Raw genomic sequence first — 19184 nt, 5'->3', positions numbered from 1 at the left:
TGTGGCTTGCCCCTCACCCAAGGTTTGCTGTTTATTTACACTCTTCCTGGGATTTCAGTTGGTTTCTAAAATGATGAAGCAGACATACAGAAAATACCAGAGTGAAGCTTCATGCAGAAAACCACTGATCATTTGTTGGATGATGTCCTCCCAAGGATTCCCACCTGTAGGTTGGAGCCTGTTGGGAACCTCGGTGATTCCAATTTCTCTCTGTCTTCCTTCCTTCCTTTCTTTTTTTCTTTTGCACTTCTTGGGATCAACCACAGGGCCTTGCGCATATTAGGCAAGCACTCCCCCACTGAGCTACTATTCCCAGCCCTTATTTGTATTTTATTTTGAAACAGGACCTTGCCAAGTTGCTGAGGCTAGCCTTGAACGTGTGATCTTCCTGCCTCAGCCTTCCTTGTTGTGGGGATTACCATGTGTGCCATTGTGCCAGGTTTTTTTTTTTTTTTTTGGTGCTGGAATGGAACCCAGGGCTTTGCACCACCGAGCCACACCTCCAGCCCTCTTCCGTCGTTCTTGGCTTTCTCCTCCCTCCTTCCTTTTCTCCGTTTCCTTCCTTCCTTGCAGAGATCCATGGAAGGAACATTTATTGAGTGCTTAGTGTGGGGAAAGCACATGTCGTAATCTGACATGGTGAGTTGTGTAAACTCCCTGTGTGTAAAATGGGGACAGTCACAGCTAACCATGGGGATGTGTTACTCTCTAGAAAGTCACAGGAATACTCAGGTGCGGTGCCTTACTGAATGTTACTAACTTCCTTCCCTTCTGATCTCATAACCATTGCAGCACCCTGGCCTGGGTGGGCACATGTCTTAGTGCTCCCAAGCTGTGGATCAAGGTGATTCAGTGTGTCCATCCATGCTGGGAATGTGGATCCCTGCTTGTGTAACTAAATGGCTCACTCTCCAGCCTCACCAGGTACTTACTGTGTCTGCAGGCACCTTGTAGGTGGTTGCTCCCAGCTCTGAGAGTGCCATTCTCTCCATGATCAGTGTCCACCCCCTTTCACATTAATCATCCTGAAGGAACTCAGACAGGACACGGGGAGAAGACACCTCCCTGTGGTGGTGCCTACCTCCCTCCTCCCCAGACCTCCCTGGCCCAGCTGAAAACTCTCTCCCTTGTGGTCACGATATTGTATGTACTTGCTAGTCACCCATCACTCATCCTGCCCCAGCCCCACACGGCCATTTTTATTTTATGAAGGTAGTGAATTTGTTTCCTACCCAGGGTCTTTGCGCTGTGCTGCTTTGTGAACGTCCTCCACCCGATCCTATTCATTACTTCAAACCTCATCTCAGTGCCCCTTCCTCACCAAAAGCCTCCCTTGTCCACCTGATGGTATCAGGTGCTGCCTCTTGGGGAGCTTCCTTGGAGCAGTATTGTATGTTTTGATTTTCACTTGCTCTTGTAACACATTACACTTGATAAACATTGGTTGAATGAATGAGTCAAGAATGAGTGATGGCGTATTTGCACTCCCATGTTCATGGCAGGATTATTCATGGTAGCCAAGAGGTGGAAACATTCCAAGTTTCATCATCGGATGAATGGATAAACAAAGATGTGTCATATACATACAGTGGAGTATTACTCAACCTTTAAAAGGAAGGAAATTCTGACACATTGCTTCAACTTGGATGAATCTTGATATTGTTATACTAAGTAAAGTAAGCCAGTTACAGAAAGACAGGTACTGTGTAATTCTGCTTAAGTGATGAATCTAATGTAGAAAATTCATAGAATCAGAAAGTAGAATGAATGGTGGTTGCCAGGATTTGTTGAATGGGTACAGAACTTCAGTTTTCAAGATAAAAAAATTTCAGGAGATTGATTGCACAACAGTGTGAGTACACGACTGTCAGTCCATTCCTGCTGCTAGAACAAAATACCTGAAACTGGGTAGGTTATGAAGAACAGAAATTTATTTCCTCACAGATTAGGAGGCTGGGAAGCCCAAGATCAAGTGCCAGCGGTGTCCGATGAGGACTGCTTTCTGCTTGTTCCTGGATCCTCACATGACAGAAGAGGTGGGAGAGACAAATGTTGCATCCTCACATAACAGAAGGCAGATGGGCTTTAAAAGAGTCCAGCTAGTTCTCTGAAGCCATCTTGACTTAGTCATCTCCTGAAGAACTCACCTCCTAATGCTTTCATACTGGGCCTTTGGTTCCAACATATGAATTTTAGGGGGACACATGCATTCAAACCTGCTCCTGAACTGTATACTTAGAAATGGCTCAAATGATAAATTTTGTTTTGTGTTTTTTAGTACAATTAAAATGTCATATGGCCATACTGACTTTTGGAAACCAGTGTAAAAGAATGTTATATTCTGGGATACCTGGGACTTCTGGACAGTATACATGAACTTTTGTTGGAAAGAATTATCTGTTTCCTCCTCCGGGTGAGGTCAAGAGTCTTCCTAAGGCCTGATCCTCCCACAGATGCTTGGATTCTCCTACTTTTCTGTCCTTGGGCCCAGAAACCTTGGCCGTTCTGGCTTCCAAGGGTTCCTGGTTGTACCTTCTGCCCTCTTCCTTGTAAGATTTGAAATGTAAATGTTCCTTCCCTTTCCATCTTGTTTAGCTCAAACATTGGAAGAACTGTATCAAAAACTTAATGGTGGGGCTGGGGTTGTGGCTCAGTGGTAGAGTGCTTTCCTAGCGCGCGTGAGGCCCTGGGTTCAATCCTTAGCACCACATAAAAATAAAATAAAAATATTGTGTCCACCTATAACTAAAACAAAATATTAATAGAAAACAAAAAACCTTAATGGTGAAATCCTGGATGGGGTATGAACATTTTCAGGTACCTATTTAGCACAAGTGCTGTGTAGAGCTTGCCTCCTTTCTTGTTGACCATGTGAGGTACTGATGGTTTCATCTTGGTTTTATAGAGGATATGATATATCCAAGTCCCCACAGCTAACCCACAGAACAAGGATTGCACCCCAGGTCTTGTCATTTTAAAACTCACTTTCTTGCCACTGCTTCAAGTTGCTTTTTAGATAGTTTCGATCTTATGGTCCAATTTGATGTACATCCCAGTCTCAAATCAGAAGGGGCACTCTCACCTGCATATCTCTTGGTCCAACCCAGGGGTATGTAACATACAGTATGCTGGCAGGATTGCCCGGGGCCCCCCAGGATCATGCTGTTGAAATCCTAGGCTCAGCTCTCAAGCCCTGGGCATCCCATGCAGCCTTAGCGAGTTGGAATCTGAAACTTTGTACTTCTACTCCTCCCTGTCCTCTACTTACACTTTGTTATTCTTTTATCTGCTAAATTTACAGAAAGTTTAGTAAGAGGAGAGAACTTTGCTGAGCAAGCAATCTGTCTCTTGAGTTGGCTCTGAACTGCCCGGACTTCCGGTATGGTTATCTTCTAGTTATTTCCAAGATTGTGAAACATTTTCTTTTTATGCCTTTTAATTTCTCTGTTAGCCTTAGTGGTTCAGTTCACCTGAAACACTACCAGTTTATTTCTAGCTGTTTTGTACCTTGTATGTCCTATATGAATCTATGAAAATAAATCTCTAAATATTCCTTTCCATGGTGTTGCCCTAAAATGCTGCATTTACAGTCATCTCTCGCTATCCTAGGCGATTGGTTGTAGGACTCCCATCGACACCAAAATCCCCAGATGCTCAAGTCTTTATATAAAATGATGTAGTTTTGCATATCCCCTGCATGTATCCTCCCATATCTTTTAAATCATCTCTAGATTACTTATAATTCTTAAAATAATGTAAAGACTATGTAAATAGTTGTTCTACTGTATCATTCAGGGAATACTGACAAAGTCCACACATGTTTAGTAGAGACAAAAACATTTTTAAAGTATTTTTGATCCATGTTTGGTCAAATGCAGGACCAGTGGATATGGAGGGCTAACTGTACTTAATAAGTTCCATTTAAGTTCCAAATCGTTTTATATGCCTAAAAGAAATATCTACTCCAGTGCCCCAGTTCCCTCATGCTGGAGAGAGGGAGGAAAAAAAGAAAGCTGGTAAAGTGGCTCAATTCCAGGCTGCTTTCTTTTTGCCTCACAAGTGGTGCTTTTCAAAGCATTTGGCGTCCCTGCTGTATGGATGTGTCACTGTGCGAGATGACAACGGATTGCTGGGAATGTGGGCCACTATTGTGTCCGCCTTACGTAACCACGTGGAGTGATGGAAATGGGCGAACAGCCTGGGAGGTAGGCAGTGGCCGGGCCCCTTAATCTCCAGAGGCATGAAGACTGCTCAAGTCCTCCAGAGGATGTGGATCCAGGCTGTTAAAAAGTTGGGGAGATTGAAAAGCCATGTGAGTCCCCCTGCAAGCTCTCCCCCTTTCTTTCCCAACCTTTCTTTGAGGGAAGGGAGGGGGAACAAACCCCTTCTCACAGTGTCTCCTTTATCCTCGGATTTATTTGTGCCCTGGCAGCCTTCAGTAACAAATTGTGAGATTGCACATTGTGGACTGTAGTCAATGGTGGGTTTTTAAATACTTGTCTTATTTTTAGCAGACCTAAGTGAAATTGATAGCTTCTTGCTGGATTTTTGAATTAAAGGCTGCTGTTTTCCATGTACTGGGAATCTCTTGGCATGGTTTTGCTTCCTAGGTATAGATTAACATATTGTTTGTATGTTTGTGTGTGTGTGAGAGAGAGAGTTTCTTGTTTGGAGATAAAACATTTTGTTTTCTTATACTGCAGAAATCTATATTCTTACTCTTATGTCTAGTCTTATGTCTAGACTTATAGGAAAAATGTTTGCCATATGTTTTTTTCCCTTTCATATAAGTTTGGGCTTAGGTAGTGGTGTAACATGTCTTTATTTTATGGTTTGGGACTTTTATTAGTCATGTCCCTAGTGGGTAATTTCCATTAGTCTTTGCTTTTTGCTATGGTCTTTATCAGTAGGAAACAGCAGTTTGTAGATATAGAGTCTAAAAGTTGCCTGTTCAGAGGGACTTCGAGACACTTTGGTATCAGCTTTGTGATTATTTTTTAAAATGTTCCTTAATTCTTTATGAAACATGTATTAAATTTTTCTTTCTTTGGCCAAAGATTCCAAAGGAAATAAGCTTTATAAAAAGTAGAGGATTTAAAAAATAAAACAACAGATCAAATACCTTTTTGCTTTAGTTTCCTTTCTGTTCCTTCTTTGCACAAATACCTTATTGTTAACACAAAGTTTTTTATTTATGGTAGAAAAATTATTCCACTTTTATCTTTCTCTGGCATCTAGGAATGACATGTTATAAATGGAGGAGGTTGTTGTTAATACTAGTTATAGGGAAAGGAAAAGTGATGAAAAACACATTGGAGAGCTTCCTGCTGGATGGGACTGTGGTCCCTAATTTGAAGAGGTGACATGGACAGTCTTTTGCACCCTGCAGCTCTCTGGGCTTGGCCTGCATCTCCACCTGTGCCCAATGGCCCTGCCTTTGTGTGTCTCCCTCTCACCCCGAGTCACCCTACCTGCCCTGTCTCTAGTAGAAGCGACTGCACTCTCTTTTGCTCTTTCACTTTACTAAATGGGGACTTCATTAAAAATTTGGTATTAGGTATGCCATTAGGTATTCAGTCATTGGTTAGGCATCAGGTACCCCTTGATGTTAATTCACCTATTTTTTTTTAATTTATGAAATGATTGGTAACTGTAAAAGAATTAAGTATCTAAAGTATAAAGCATAAAAAATGAAATACCATAATGCTCCCAAGAGAAGCCACATATGCTCAGAAAGACCCTGACCCGTCCTGGCAGATGGCACCACTGGTACAGGAAAGCTAAAGGAGCCAAGAGGTTCTAGCACATTCCCAAGAGTGATCTCTAAGGAATCTCAGCTGACTCTTAACATAAACAGGAACAAGGTCGGTTTTGACCAACTTGGTCTTAAATACCTGGCAGGAGAGTATAGCCAAAGCACACTCCAACATGGACATTTAAAAGGAAAAACGATTAAAAAAAAGTGTAACTTAAGATGTATACCTGTGTTGGCCCTACCTAAAGTAAGTAAAGTAGGAAACTATAAAGGAAAGTTCTTGTGTGGTAGTGCCTGATAATAATCACAAAGGACTCTAGAGTCAAAAGTTTGTCCTGAGTTAATTTGAGCCTGATCTCACAGACCTACGAATCTTCCTAACAAAATTTGTTTTTCACCAATATCATTATGAGTTACTGTCTTCATGGTGTTCAGAGACTGGTTGAAATACTAATACTTTTTGTTTACAATTAGTATTTTTGTTTAAAAAAATACTTTTTGTTTACAATTGCTAATAATTTGTTTACTAATTGCTAATTGTTTACAAAAAGGTAATGCTTTGCTGCCTTGTTGTCTTAGCATGATCCCTGCCCTATGTATACCTTGTCCAGTCACCTGCCATCTGCACCATTGGACCTCTGGACCGCCCTGATGCTGAACACACTTAACTGTCCATGCCCTACCTGATAGAGAACAAGGACTTTGGGTCACTTCCCCCATATTTGCCCTCTTTCAGCAGGAAGCAGATTGGACATGTCATCGTCCATTTTCCATAAAATTTGAATGCAGAAATTGACAGTGGGGAAATGTAACAGTGGTCCACTTTATGCTTTGAATATAGCCCTTGCTGCTCTGCCACTGTGACTTATTTTTAAAAGGACATGTTTCTCTTCCTCTCTCCCTCCTCCCCCCTAATCTCTTCCCCTCCCTAATCACAGGAGGAACAGGATTACTGTTCTTCCCCATCCTAGGCAGAGTTATCTGTCCTTGAGCACACACCCACCATGGGAACAAAGTAATTCAGACTTTGGGGGATGGCACCAGAAGATCTCAGAAATTACTTTCTCCCAAATCAACAGTTGAATTACAACTCCAGACAGAGAACATGTAGAATGGAGCCTTTGAATCACCTCTTTCAAAGCCCCTGCTCCCCTTGATGGGCAGAATCACAGTCTCTGGGACAGGAGTCCCCATGCTTCTCCTTTGCTAGCAAAGCAATTAAACTTTTTCCCAAAACAAAACAAAACAAAATTAAATACCATGAGCCCACCACACACATCCATCCGCCCTCACCAGGATGAAATACAAGGTGCTTGTGTCCCTTCCCACCTCACCCTCTGCCTCCTTTCCAGGCTGCTTCATCCTGAATTTTGTAGATCTCATTCCCTGGTTTTTTCTTTATCTTTTTACTACATACATACATACATACATGCACACATGTCCCTAAACAAAAGATTAATTTTAGTTTTCTTGGCCCTTTTTTTTTCTTTTTCTTTTTTTAAACACCTAGAAATAACGCCTCACTCCCCACCTCCTTCAGGGGTGTTTTCCACTCTGCGTTGTATTTGAGATGTACCTGTGTTGTGGTGTGTGTGATTGGGGTTTGTTTGTTCTCATTACAGTACAACATTTTATTTTAGAAATATATCACAACGTATTTGTGTGTTCTGCTCTTGATAGATCTTTGGGTTGTTTCCAGGACTTTGCTGATGAGGACATTGCTCCTGTGAATATTCTTATCTTTCTGCCCTTAGGCACCTATTCATACATTCCTCTAGGGCCTCTACCAGGAAAGGGGTCACTACTTTGTGGACTATTTGTACCTTTAACTCTGATACATGTGTGCTCTTCCTATGACCTTTCATGGAAAGCTCCCCAGTGCTAAGCAGCTGCCTGCTGGCATTCCAGCAGAGACCAGTAGTGACAGCCAGTCTGATCTGCACACAGCTGAGCAGGTTGTGTGGGGCCAGAGCCTGGTGGCCCAGTTTGAACTGCATGAGCTGTCTGCTAAGCTGGCGCATGCTGACAGCTTGTCCCGGGGGATGTACTTGGAGCTGATACTCTGAGAAATAAATGTGATTATGTGGGGTGTTCTATGTTTCTCAAGAGATAATATATAAATGAGGTGGGAAGACACTCAGTGATTTGCTTGTTGGATGTACCCAGGGGTAGCTGGTAAAACTCAATGGTTTTACTTATGTTATTCACCGATGTATCCGAAGTGCCACAAACAACATGTTGGCACATAGTGGAAGCTCAGTAACTATTCTTTATTCTTTTTTTTTTTTTGTTGCTGGGGATCAAACCCAGGGCCTTGTGCTTACAAGGCAAGCACTCTACCAACTGAGCTATCTCCCCAGCCCCTCAGTAGCTATTCTTGAATGAATGATTTAAGGCTTTGCTGTGAGACTTGCAGAAAGTCACAGCTCTGTGGGCTAAATGAACATAATTATGGTGTATTCAGTGCTTACAGGAACTATTAAAATTTACTTTTAATTTTTATTTTTTGTTACTGGGGATGGAACCCAGGGCCTTGTGCAGACAACGTATATGCTCTATCACTGAGCACTACCCCCAGCCTCTTTTTTTAGCTGATAGAAATTTATTGTCTCATGGTTCTGGAGGATAGACGTCTGAAGTCAAGGTGTTATCAGGGGCAGGGTTGGTTCCTTCCTAGGGCTGTGAAGGAAGGATATGTTCCATGCCTCTGCCCTCTCTTCTAGTAGCCTCAGGAATTCCTTGGCATAGAGCCTTTGTTCTCCGTGTCTTCACTCTGTCTGCCTTCTGTAAATGTCTGTGTCCAAATTTCCCCCCTTTATAAGGACACCAGTCAAATTGGATTAGGGCTCTCCCTAATGACTCTTACCTTGACTCCATCACCTGCCAATACTCTGCTTCCAAATAAAGTCATACTCACAGGATCTGGGGGCTAGGACTTTAATACCTTTTGGGGGGGACACCTGCAGTCTCTTAAACTGTATTTTTAATGCCAATTTCCCCACCTTTAAAATTAATATTTAATATTTATCACTTAGTCTAGCAGAGCATGTATGCATTGAGTATTGTGTTTGGTAGTTAATTATAGGTAAAAAGCAACCCCTTGAAGTCTGATCATACCAAGTTGGTGAGGTCTTCAGGCACCAAGCAAGTTCACAGCAAGATGCTATTGATTAAAAATTGATTGCACCCTATGATGGAGGTAGTGGTAGGAGAACCATCCTGTCACTAATGAATTTAATTTGACCTTCCCTTGCAGGTTAACACAGAAATAATAATAATAATAATAATAATAATAATAATAATAATTCTCCTCCTCCTCCTCCTCCTTCTTCTTCTTCTCCTTCTCCTTCTTCAACTTAAAAGTACTTTTTTTTTTTTTAAATTAGTTTCTAAGGTAAAGTACTTTTTTTTGTTTTCAACTTCCATAGCAAAATATAGAGTTCTCAGATGCCCTGGAAAAATATGTATATTACCCATATATTTCTAAAACATTACATCATACATATAATATGCATACAAAAAGTTGAAGACTTTATAGAAAGTGGAACATCAGAAAGGCCCTGAACCCTGGAGTTAAGATTACTTAGCATTTTATGTACACGTACACACTTCATTCTGCTTAAGCGGAGACACCCCCCCAGCCCATTAGTTGACTCTTAATGAACATGGGGTGAGAAGTGATATATTTTAGCTATTTTTTTAAATGCTTCTGAAAGTTTCTTGGCCCATGGGTCATTAGGATAGCAAGGAAATTCTTAAAGTCAACTTTCACACGCAACTGTCTCACCTACAAAGCCCTGCATCACAATTTTATAACTTTCATAAATTTTTATAACTTTCACAAATTTTTAAAAGTTTGATAATTTTGTAAGAATGACTAAATATTTCAAAACAATTAACTGGTAATCCCCCACTCCCATCCCCAAGGAAAAAACTAAAAATGGAACAGTTCTTGAATGACTGAATCAAAGTTTTTTTGGAAGACAGAAAAATGTATGTTACATTACTATTTACAAAACAAAGAGCATAAACATGGAATAAATAAAAAAGTAAGGGACAGTCGATTGACGCTTTTTAAAAAATTTTCTTTAGTTGTCAATGAACCTTTATTTTATTTATTTATATGCGGTGCTGAGACTTGAACCCAGTGCTTCACACACACTAGGCAAGTGCTCTCTCTGCCACTGAGACACACCCCCCTGCTCATTAGTTGACTCTTAATGAACACGGGGTGAGAAGTGATATATTTTAGCTATTTTTAAAAATGCTTCTGAAAGTTTCTTGGCCCATGGGTCATTAGGATAGCAAGGAAATTCTTAAAGACAGAATCATCTCTTTATGGAAGGACCATTAATTTCAAAAGCCAGGTTCATTCTAGTTGAGCAATATTTTAAAATTAAAACTTTGTGGCAACTCATTTGTTTGGCAGCATGATACATTTTCATTTGAAAACTTCAGAGAATATAAAAGTATTATCTTACAATACCACAGCTCTTTGGGAAATTTAATATTTTTTTGGTTCCTGTTCTTCCAAGCTTTTCCCTAGTCTTTCTATTTATGTCTTTTTAATTGAAAACATAGTTATCATGGTGCAAAATCCTAGTAAAAGATCAGTGGAAGTTAAACGATTATTTTTAAATCCTTCATAGCCTTTATTTAACTCAAGTATCACTCACTTTTTAGACACCTGTGCTACCCTCTAGCCCCTAGCATTGCCCTGGTATTGGTTAATTGTGAGTGTGTGTGCACTGTGTGTGCACCAAATTACATGTGCATACATGGGTACATGGATATGCTGGTTAAATTTTTTTATGGGAGAGTGCTGGAGGATGAACCCAGGACCCTTGTACATGCTAAGCATGGGCTCTACTGGTAAACTACACCTCCCAGCCCTGGTATTGGTCAATTTTTTTCCTGATGATTTTAGAATAAATTTCAGAGGGTGGGTGCTCTGTGCCTTTTTTCTTATTTATTTATTTCAGACCAACTCTCCAGGCCGGCCTTGGGCTCAAGCCATCTTACTAGCTTAGCCTTCTAAATAGTCAGGACTACCACTATACCAAATCTGGCCAATGTTTTCCTAATGTGTGTGACATAAGCATATTCCAAGAATAGTTGGCAGCTGTGTTGTGTGTGTGTGCGCGTGTGTGTGCGCGTGCCAGGGATGGGACTTGGTGCCTTGTGCATGCTAATCAAGTGCTATACCTCTGAGCCACTTTCTCAGTCTTTTTTTTTTTTTTTAAGACCAAAACTTCCAGATTACTTTCCTTTGTTGATATTTGCTAGTCATAAGATACGTAAGGAAGGCCCTGATTCTCCTAGTGCCTTTGCAGGTGGTCGTGGATTTGTTTTATGAAGGTCACATCTAACCCTGAAGGTGGCAAAGACTAGAAGGTGTTCTATGGAAAGTGTCGACCAATTCTAATTTACCACAGGAGTTGAGTCGGTTTTTGCTTTTAAGAAAATATAAAATTTTCTTAAAATCTGGGAAACTGTGTATACTAACACATGTGGCAAAGCGTTGTTTTAGACAGAATAAAATTCCAGAGAGGGATGGCTGTAAAGCACCTCTAGAAAACCTGATCAAAGGCACTTGAGTTCCCCATCTAACCTCCTCAAGTGTGCTATTCAAGAAGCCAGAGGGCTGGGGATGTACACAGTGGTAGAGCACTTTCCTGGGATGATCCCCCGCACCACAGAAACAACAACCACAAAAAGCAGAGCTGCTGAATCTGATAGAAATCTCCTTTAAGAAAACTTAAACAGGTCCTAGAAATCAGTGCCTTGGTTAATTGAATGGTGAATAGATGCGTGTCCGCTTCTTGATTTATTGAAAAGAAAAACCTTGGCCTACTCTGTATGCCAGATACCGTCATCTAGGACACAATGGGACAAAGATGAGTGAGAGGCAAAAATCTCTGAAAACTCACTGTCATGTCAATTGTGGGGACACTGTCATTTTGTAAAACTGAAAAAACAGTGGTCATGGTGGAGAAAGTTAAATAACCGGGAGTCTTACATAATGTACACAGTGATCTTCTGGTTGGGTGCATATTGCATCTGTCAACGTGCCTGCCTTCAACCTCAACATCTGCCCTTTTGGGTTGGGGTGTCCCCCCTCCCCTTTCATCATCCAGTCCCAAGCATCATGACCGCCATGTCTTACTTCCCCTCCCCCCGCTTCTGTTCATTTTCTTTTTAACCTGGGAGGTGATTCGATTATATGTTTTTAATCTCTAAGAATTCTGATCTTGGAGCCAGATGGTATTAGCCCTGGGAATGTCCTAGAATGAGTACCTAGAGGGAGGAGGAAATGAGAGGGATTGTAAATTCCTCTCGATGTGAGTAATCAGTTACAGTCACTAAAGAGGAGGCTAGTTTACTTTTCTTCTGTGCTACCAAATTGCCTTTTCCTAATCCACCAAGAGAATAAATTATCTGCCAGAATATTTCAGTTGATATAATTGCCTCTTGTACTTAGTTTGTTAACTGGGGGAATAAAAAGCACATTATCTGGCTATGTTTCAACTCTCCTATTAGTATCAGTGAAGAATTGGCCCATTTGATTTTAAAAAAATTGTTCTAAATGTGGAACCAGATACTTTTTCCTAAATTAATTTAATTTGTGTATAAATGCAGCAAGACTTTTTATTCATGTGATGGGATTCCTCTGTGTCCTTTGTGTATAAAAGCCATATAGCAGGCTCTTCTTGTCTTTAATCCAGTCTGACAACCTGCTTTTTTGTGTACTTACTGTGATTGTCTATATTCTCCTTTATTCTTTTCTGCAATTGGAGTTTGTGTTTTTTAGTTGCCATGATTTCCCCCCATTTCTCTTCTTGTCTCCTTTGCTTTCTTTTTTGAATGTTATTTTTTCATTTAATTTCCCCCCTATTATTTTGGAATTTATGTACTCTAATTTTTCCTGTAGAGGTTACCCTAGAAAATTGAACATGTAGGTTTAACTTAATGAAGTTCAAAATTAATCAGTAGCTTTAGGCTGCACCCAAGTAAGTTAGAACAGTTTCATCATGACCTGGTCCTCTCAGTTTACACACTGTTCCCTGGTGCTCTGGTTTTGCCTTAGTTTTTTAACTTTCACAAATCACACTCTGTTACTGTAACTCATGTAGTCACTATGCATGTAGGTTTATTCACACTCCTAGCATTTCGGGTCCTTCTTTTGGGATTATTTTCCTTTGTTTTTGTTTTTTCTGGTACTGGGGATTAAATCCAGGGGTGCTTAACCACTGAGCCATGTCCCCAGCCCTTTTTATTTTTTATTCTGAAGCAGGGTCTCAGTTGCTTAGGGCCTCGCTAGGAGACTGAGGCTGGCCTCAAACTCATAATCCTCCTGCTTCAGTCTCTGGAGTCGCTGGGATTACAGGTGTGCACCACCACACCCAGTTAATTTCCTTTCTTAAATTTTTTCTTTGACAATTGCTTTATTGCTGGCCTCTGGTAAAATCTGACCTTTTTTAAAAAATGTCTTTTCTATCCTCTAAATCGACATATATTGTATTAAAGATGTTATTCTGCTGCCTTCCATGATTGTCTCCTTTCATTATTGCTTTTGAGAAGTTGGCTGTCCTTTTTTTTTTTGCTTTTGTGATCTTTCTTCTGCCTAGCACTTCTCAAAATACATTTGTCCTTAAATGCAATGGGACCATCCTTTATTTAGTGTGGTTCTCTTCTTTACCCTCCCCTTTCTTTCTTCCTTTCTTCCTTCCTTCTTTTCATTTTTGAATTTACTGTGCTTATGATGTACTGAGGTTTCTGAACAGAAGAAACCTTCAATCCTGGAGGAGTCCTCACCTTCTTGGATTTCTCCTTTACTCTTATCTCCTCCTAGAACCTCTTCCTCCTTACTTCTCATTCATACTTCTCACCCTTTTGAATCTTAAAACATGTGATGCATATTGTATATACTTTTTTTGGTCTCTTAATAACATTTCCAATATTTGTAGTCTTTGATTCTTCAGTTTAGGTGGGTGTGCATTTAAATTGTAAGCTCATATTGTTAGATACTTACCTGGAGAATTCTTCAAAGACTGTGTTAAATAAGAATGTTTCTTGGAGAGGATTTGCATGGCACAAGACGACTGGGGGCACTACCAATGCAGAACCACTTCGGACATGTTTCTTGGGGCAATATGGTCACATCCATAATATGACTCTCAGTTCCAAACGTGAATATAGGTCTGTCGATAGGCATTCTCCAGGAGATATTTTTAGTGCTGTCTCCATTTGCACTGAGCTTTTTTTTTTCCCTGTAATATATCTGATCTTATCTCCCACCCTTTTCTACACCCTCTTGTTTAAATTCCTGCTTCAGTACTATCTTATCCTGGCACTAAGCTTTCTTGGCATTTCTGTCCTTCTCAAAGGCAGCCTGGACTTAGTGGATTATTATTGTTCTTAAAATGACACCACTATTTTTAAGGTTTTCTAGACATCTATTTTGGAATATTATTAGAAATGGAAGCCGCTGTAGTCTATTTATGCAGGAATTGTCATTTTGCATCCAGTGTTACTGATAGAGAATAAGCCAAAAGGTCCCACAGATTACCTATAGGGAACCTTTGTTATAAGGTTGAAATTTCTTTTGACTTAAACATGCAGAAAACTTGCCTGGACATCACCTTTGAGAGGAGTTGATGTGAGAGTGCTTTAAAAAAATGACGGGGGTGGGGGGAGTTTTTTGAAAACTTGGTTTTGTTGTTGTTGTTGTTGTTTTCTTTGCTTTTCCACCAAGGCAGGGTCTCCCTAAAGTTGCCCAGGCTGGCCTTGAACTTGAGATACTCCTGAGTAGCTAGGATTCCAGAGTTGTACCACTGTCACAATCTAAACTACTTTTTTTTTTTTTTTTTTTTTTTTAAGAGTTTTATGCTGACAGTGTGAGTGATGAGGATAAAAGGGCTCATCCCTTAACATTTCATCCTGTTTCAGGGTTCTCACTGTACTTCTCCAATTTTTCTAGTATTGTGTTAAGAAAACCATTTCATGCAAGGAGAGTTAGTATGAAAAGTAGGTAGCATAACATTCTGAGCACATTTTGACTTTCTGGTACATAGAAATTGGGAGTTGGACTTTATGCTGACACATTCTGAATTATAGTTTTATCTTTGGCTTTGAGATGTTCATGTCTTTAATCGAGTTGGTTTTGCTTGTTTTAAAACAGGCCCCAGGCATGGAGGAACTGATATGGGAACAGTACACTGTGACCCTACAGAAGGTGAGTTCTGCACATGTCATGTGTTCTACAGGTAGGGTCTTGAGTCTTGATCTTATTTATTTTTGTCCATGTATTTGTTTTTTTCATCCTTGAGATAGATCATGCATTGTCTGTACTAGCTGGAAGTGACCACAGTGTTAACAAAGATTTGCATGCTCTTAGGTTTTTTGGTTAAGTTCTATATACTATAGAACCTTTCAGAGAATATTAAGTGCAGTTGCTGATTTCTAGACAGGTTATGAGAGAAAAGGAAGGGAAGAAGAACTGTTTAAGGATGGATACTTTTAACCACAATGCATATACCTTAACTCCCTCACTGAGTTTTAAGTACAAACTAAATTAGAAAAGGTAATTTTAGGAGATGGGTTCTATTCCTTCTTGCTCTCTTGATTGTATTAAGAATGGTTGAGTTAATTGAGTGAAAAATCCACCTCCCTGTGGTAATGAAAGAATTAATACCACATATTAATATATTTTACTTAATTTTAAAGTCATCTCACAGGTATTACCCTTCTTCATTGAATGAGCTTTCAATTCAAGGAGACTGGCACTTCATAAATACATGTTAGCTCTTTTTATTTGATAGCAGAGTTTAAGGTAGACCTAGTAGGTGTTAGCCCTGCTGTAAGCACGCATAACAACCGAGAGTCTAAGTCTTTTGTGTGAGGCTTAGCTGGTCTGGAATTACATGTGTAGTCCCCAGCTATTTTTTATTTATTTATGTTTTTACACTGCTGGGGATCAAACCCAGGGCCTCACACCTGGTAGGCAAGGGCTGTCCCACATCTCCAGCCCACAGACCCTGGTTTTCCTTCCATCAAGCTGCTTTCCTGTCAGCACCACTGTGGTTTTCCTGAGCCCAGCCCTGATCTTCTTCCCACCTGGAATCTCTCCCTTCGGCTCTGTCACCTCCTGAGGAAGATTGTGAATTCCTCAAAGTTAAAGATTTCCTTTGACCCTTGGCAATACCCTGAGCTGCTAGCCCTGTCTTCAGTGAAAATTTTGTTCCCACCTTAAATGTTCAGTGAGATCCAGGTAGAAAAAGTTGACACGGGGTCAGTGCCCAGCTGCCCAGCTGCCCAAATTTCTGTATCAGTCATTGCAAATTCTTTAGTTGGGGAATTTTGCCCATTCAGGTCTTTGTTTTCAGTTTTAGTCATCTTTATAACACCTTCTTTCTGTGCCCATTCCACCAGAATTTCATATGCCCTTTGAGTCATAGGCCCCAAATTAGCCAAAGTGAGAAACTTCTTGAGAGTGTTATAGAGAATGGTACTGCCTCTATCTAAATCCAGGTGCCTGGTGCTGCCAGATTCAGAGCCATTTATTTAATAGACAGCAACCCAACCTATTTTGGGTTTAAAATATTTATAATCAGCGGGCCCCAGACCAGAACTTTTTCTTGGGGTTAGAGATTTTTTTTTTTTTTTAAATCAGCAACCCAGATTTAGAATTATACTGCCACATCTCATGTATAGAAACTGGGCTTAGATTTTTTTAAACACTGAAAAGAGAATTATTTATTACCTGATTACCTGGGTTTACTGGTATACATTGCTGGACTACCCTTGGATGTAATAAATCTTAATTTCCCATCTTCTGTGCATGTAGAAAAAGAGTTTAATTCTTTACTCACTCATAAGATCTCAATGCTAATTTTATGTTTGGCTTTTATCTTTAAAATCCATGTACTTTTCATCCTATATTAAAAATGAAACCAGCAGCTCATCTAACTTGAAGTTAAAAATATGCTTTTAGAAAATGCAGTTTTAGAGTCAGTTATAATAGTGCAAACCTATAATTCCAGCAACTCAGGAGGCTGAGGCAGAAGGATTGTAAAATAAAGATAAAAAGGGCTAGGGGTGGGTGTGACTCAATGGTAGAGCACCCCTGGGGCCAGTCCCAGATAAAAAAAAAAAAAAAGCACAAATTTAGCTTTTAGTGAAGTAGAAGTTGGGCAGCTTGGGCCAGCATGATATGAGCAGGTGTGATTGGTGCTTTTAACAATACGTGCCTATTTGGATAGAAGACCTTATTTCCTTCCCCTGCCAGCTTCTCAGGATAACGCTAGTCTGTACTTATCAATCTTCTCCAGTTTTCATAAGGCTGTTTCTTTTAGACGAGGCATTTCCCTTTATAAACCTGTCAGCTCATTACAACGATGCTTTATTTTGTTTTTCATTTGTTTCTCTGTAAGGCCATCTGTTCCTGAGCTGTCTCTGATCATTGATTCGACCTTTATTAAGTGCTTGTAATAAACTCTGAAAGCCACTTGTGGAAGGATTTTAACATCTTTCTCCTAACTCCAATGAACAGGATTCCAAAAGAGGATTTGGAATTGCAGTGTCTGGAGGCAGAGACAACCCCCACTTTGAAAATGGAGAAACATCCATTGTCATTTCTGATGTGCTCCCTGGAGGACCAGCTGATGGCCTGCTTCAGTAAGTATCCTCCCACCTCCACCCCACCCCTGGTTTCTGTCAGCTGTGCCAGTTGTCACTAGACAGGAAACTTTGGATGTTGTGCACTTCTTAAAGTGAAAATAACAAAACACTTTTTTGTGTGTGTGTGTGCGTTGCTGGGGATTGAACCCAGGGTCTTGTGCCTGAGAGGCAAATGCTCTACCAACTGAGCTATATCCCCAGCCCAACACAACACTTTTATATAACATTTGAAAAATCTTCAAGTTGGAATTGAGGGCATAACTAGCACACCATGTTTTAACAGTCCCCAAACCTTGGGAACATCTAAACTCTGTAGGGAGGAGGGCTTCCTCCCCGCCCCCACCCCTATAGGAATATAGTTATAAACATCACTCTTTGGTTTAGGAATCATTTCTGAAACATGGAGTCTAAAGTTGGCATGCTTCTCCTCCCTACTTTTAATACTTACAAATACTATTTATATTTGTTTTATATTGTTTAAAATTTTTAGGCCCTGGGTTCGATCCCCAGCACCCAAAAAAAAAAAAAAAAAAATTTTTAATGAGTGAGGCTAGGGTTGTGGCTCTGGTAGAGCGCTTGCCTAGCCTGTGTGAGGCATGGGTTTGATCCTCAGCACCATATAAAAATAAATAAATAAAATAAAGGTATTGTGTCCATCTATAGCTAAAAATATTTTGGAAAAATTTTTTAATGAGCATGGTTGGGGAGGAAGATCAGTGGTTGAGCTTATGCCTAGCATGTGCAAGTTCCTGGTGTTTGTTTGTTTTTGATTGTTTTCTTTTTCTTTTTTTTTTTTTTTCTTTTTGCAGTCCTGGTGATTGAACCCAGGGCCAGGTACATGCTAGGCAAGTATTCTACCACTGGGCTACATTCCTAGCCTGAGGCCCTAGGTTTGATCCCTTGGGTTCAATCCCAGCACTGCCAAAAAAAGAAAGAAAGAAGAAGAAGAAAAAAAAAAAAAAGACTGGTTAAATAATGACCTTTATTTGTAAGAGGGATGCAGAAATTGGGAAAATTCACTGCAAGAAAGCACAAGTTTTCCAATTGCCAGCCTTGTGGCCTGAAAAGATAATGCCATTTTAAAAGATGCATGCCTGAATTCCCTCAGGATAACTTCTCACAGCAGAATATGAAGTTAGCTAGATGGCTGCATGGGCCAGATAGCTCAAATGTTGAGATTCTGTTTAAAGTCTGTATGGTCCTGCCAAAGTTTATAGTCTTTAATATGAGCAATGTAAAATTTTGAAATAATTTCTTGGATCAGTTGAAGGAATAGAATTCTATGTCCTTAAAATTTCTTTCTTTTTTTGGTGGTGCTGGGGATTGAACTTGGGGATTCTTTGCCTACTAGGCAAGTGCTCTACCACTGAACTACACCCCCAACCTTTAAAATTTCTTTAAGAATCTAATACAGGCTTTTGACTTACTTCCCTCCAAACAAGCACAAATGGGTATATGCTTATTTTGAGAGAATGTTTGTAGATTTTCTGAAGCCCTTCAGTGCACCTCACTAACAAAAGGTGGATATAGAAATTTCTTTTGGGTACAGATCTCACCATTACTGGGCGCTTGCTGGGGTACCCCTGTGGTCTGGGGCAGGCAAGCCTCTTTATCCATAGGTGGTTTCAGTAGACACTCAAAATTGAATTCTGTGACTTAATTTCTTTCCTCAGAAGAACTCAGACCAAGTTGACTGACCCTTGGGAGCCATCAGACACTGAACCCTTTAATCTTAGGTCAATTTGCTGCT

The 19184-nt window shown here is 40.2% G+C and overlaps 1 protein-coding gene across 6 annotated transcripts in view; it reads left to right on the top strand.

Moving 5' to 3' along the window:
* TJP2 (tight junction protein 2) overlaps nt 1-19184 on the top strand; it is a 114396-nt gene that overhangs the window by 53873 nt on the left and 41339 nt on the right. For 4 of the 6 annotated variants that reach the window (XM_079112026.1, XM_079112030.1, XM_079112025.1 and 1 more), the window contains exons 2-3: nt 14937-14990; nt 17307-17431. In XM_079112026.1, the coding sequence (XP_078968152.1) occupies nt 14946-14990; nt 17307-17431 (170 nt within the window). In that variant the 5' untranslated portion in view covers nt 14937-14945. Of the gene's footprint in view, nt 1-3801; nt 4313-14936; nt 14991-17306; nt 17432-19184 lie in introns of those variants that run through there. The other 2 variants (XM_079112029.1, XM_079112027.1) reach the window with 2 other exon arrangements.

Source organism: Sciurus vulgaris (genome assembly GCF_902686455.1).
Source record: "Sciurus vulgaris genome assembly, chromosome: 15".
Classification (NCBI taxonomy): Eukaryota; Metazoa; Chordata; class Mammalia; order Rodentia; family Sciuridae; genus Sciurus; species Sciurus vulgaris.
Note: the sequence above shows the minus strand (reverse complement) of the source record. Positions and strands in the feature narration are given on the sequence as shown.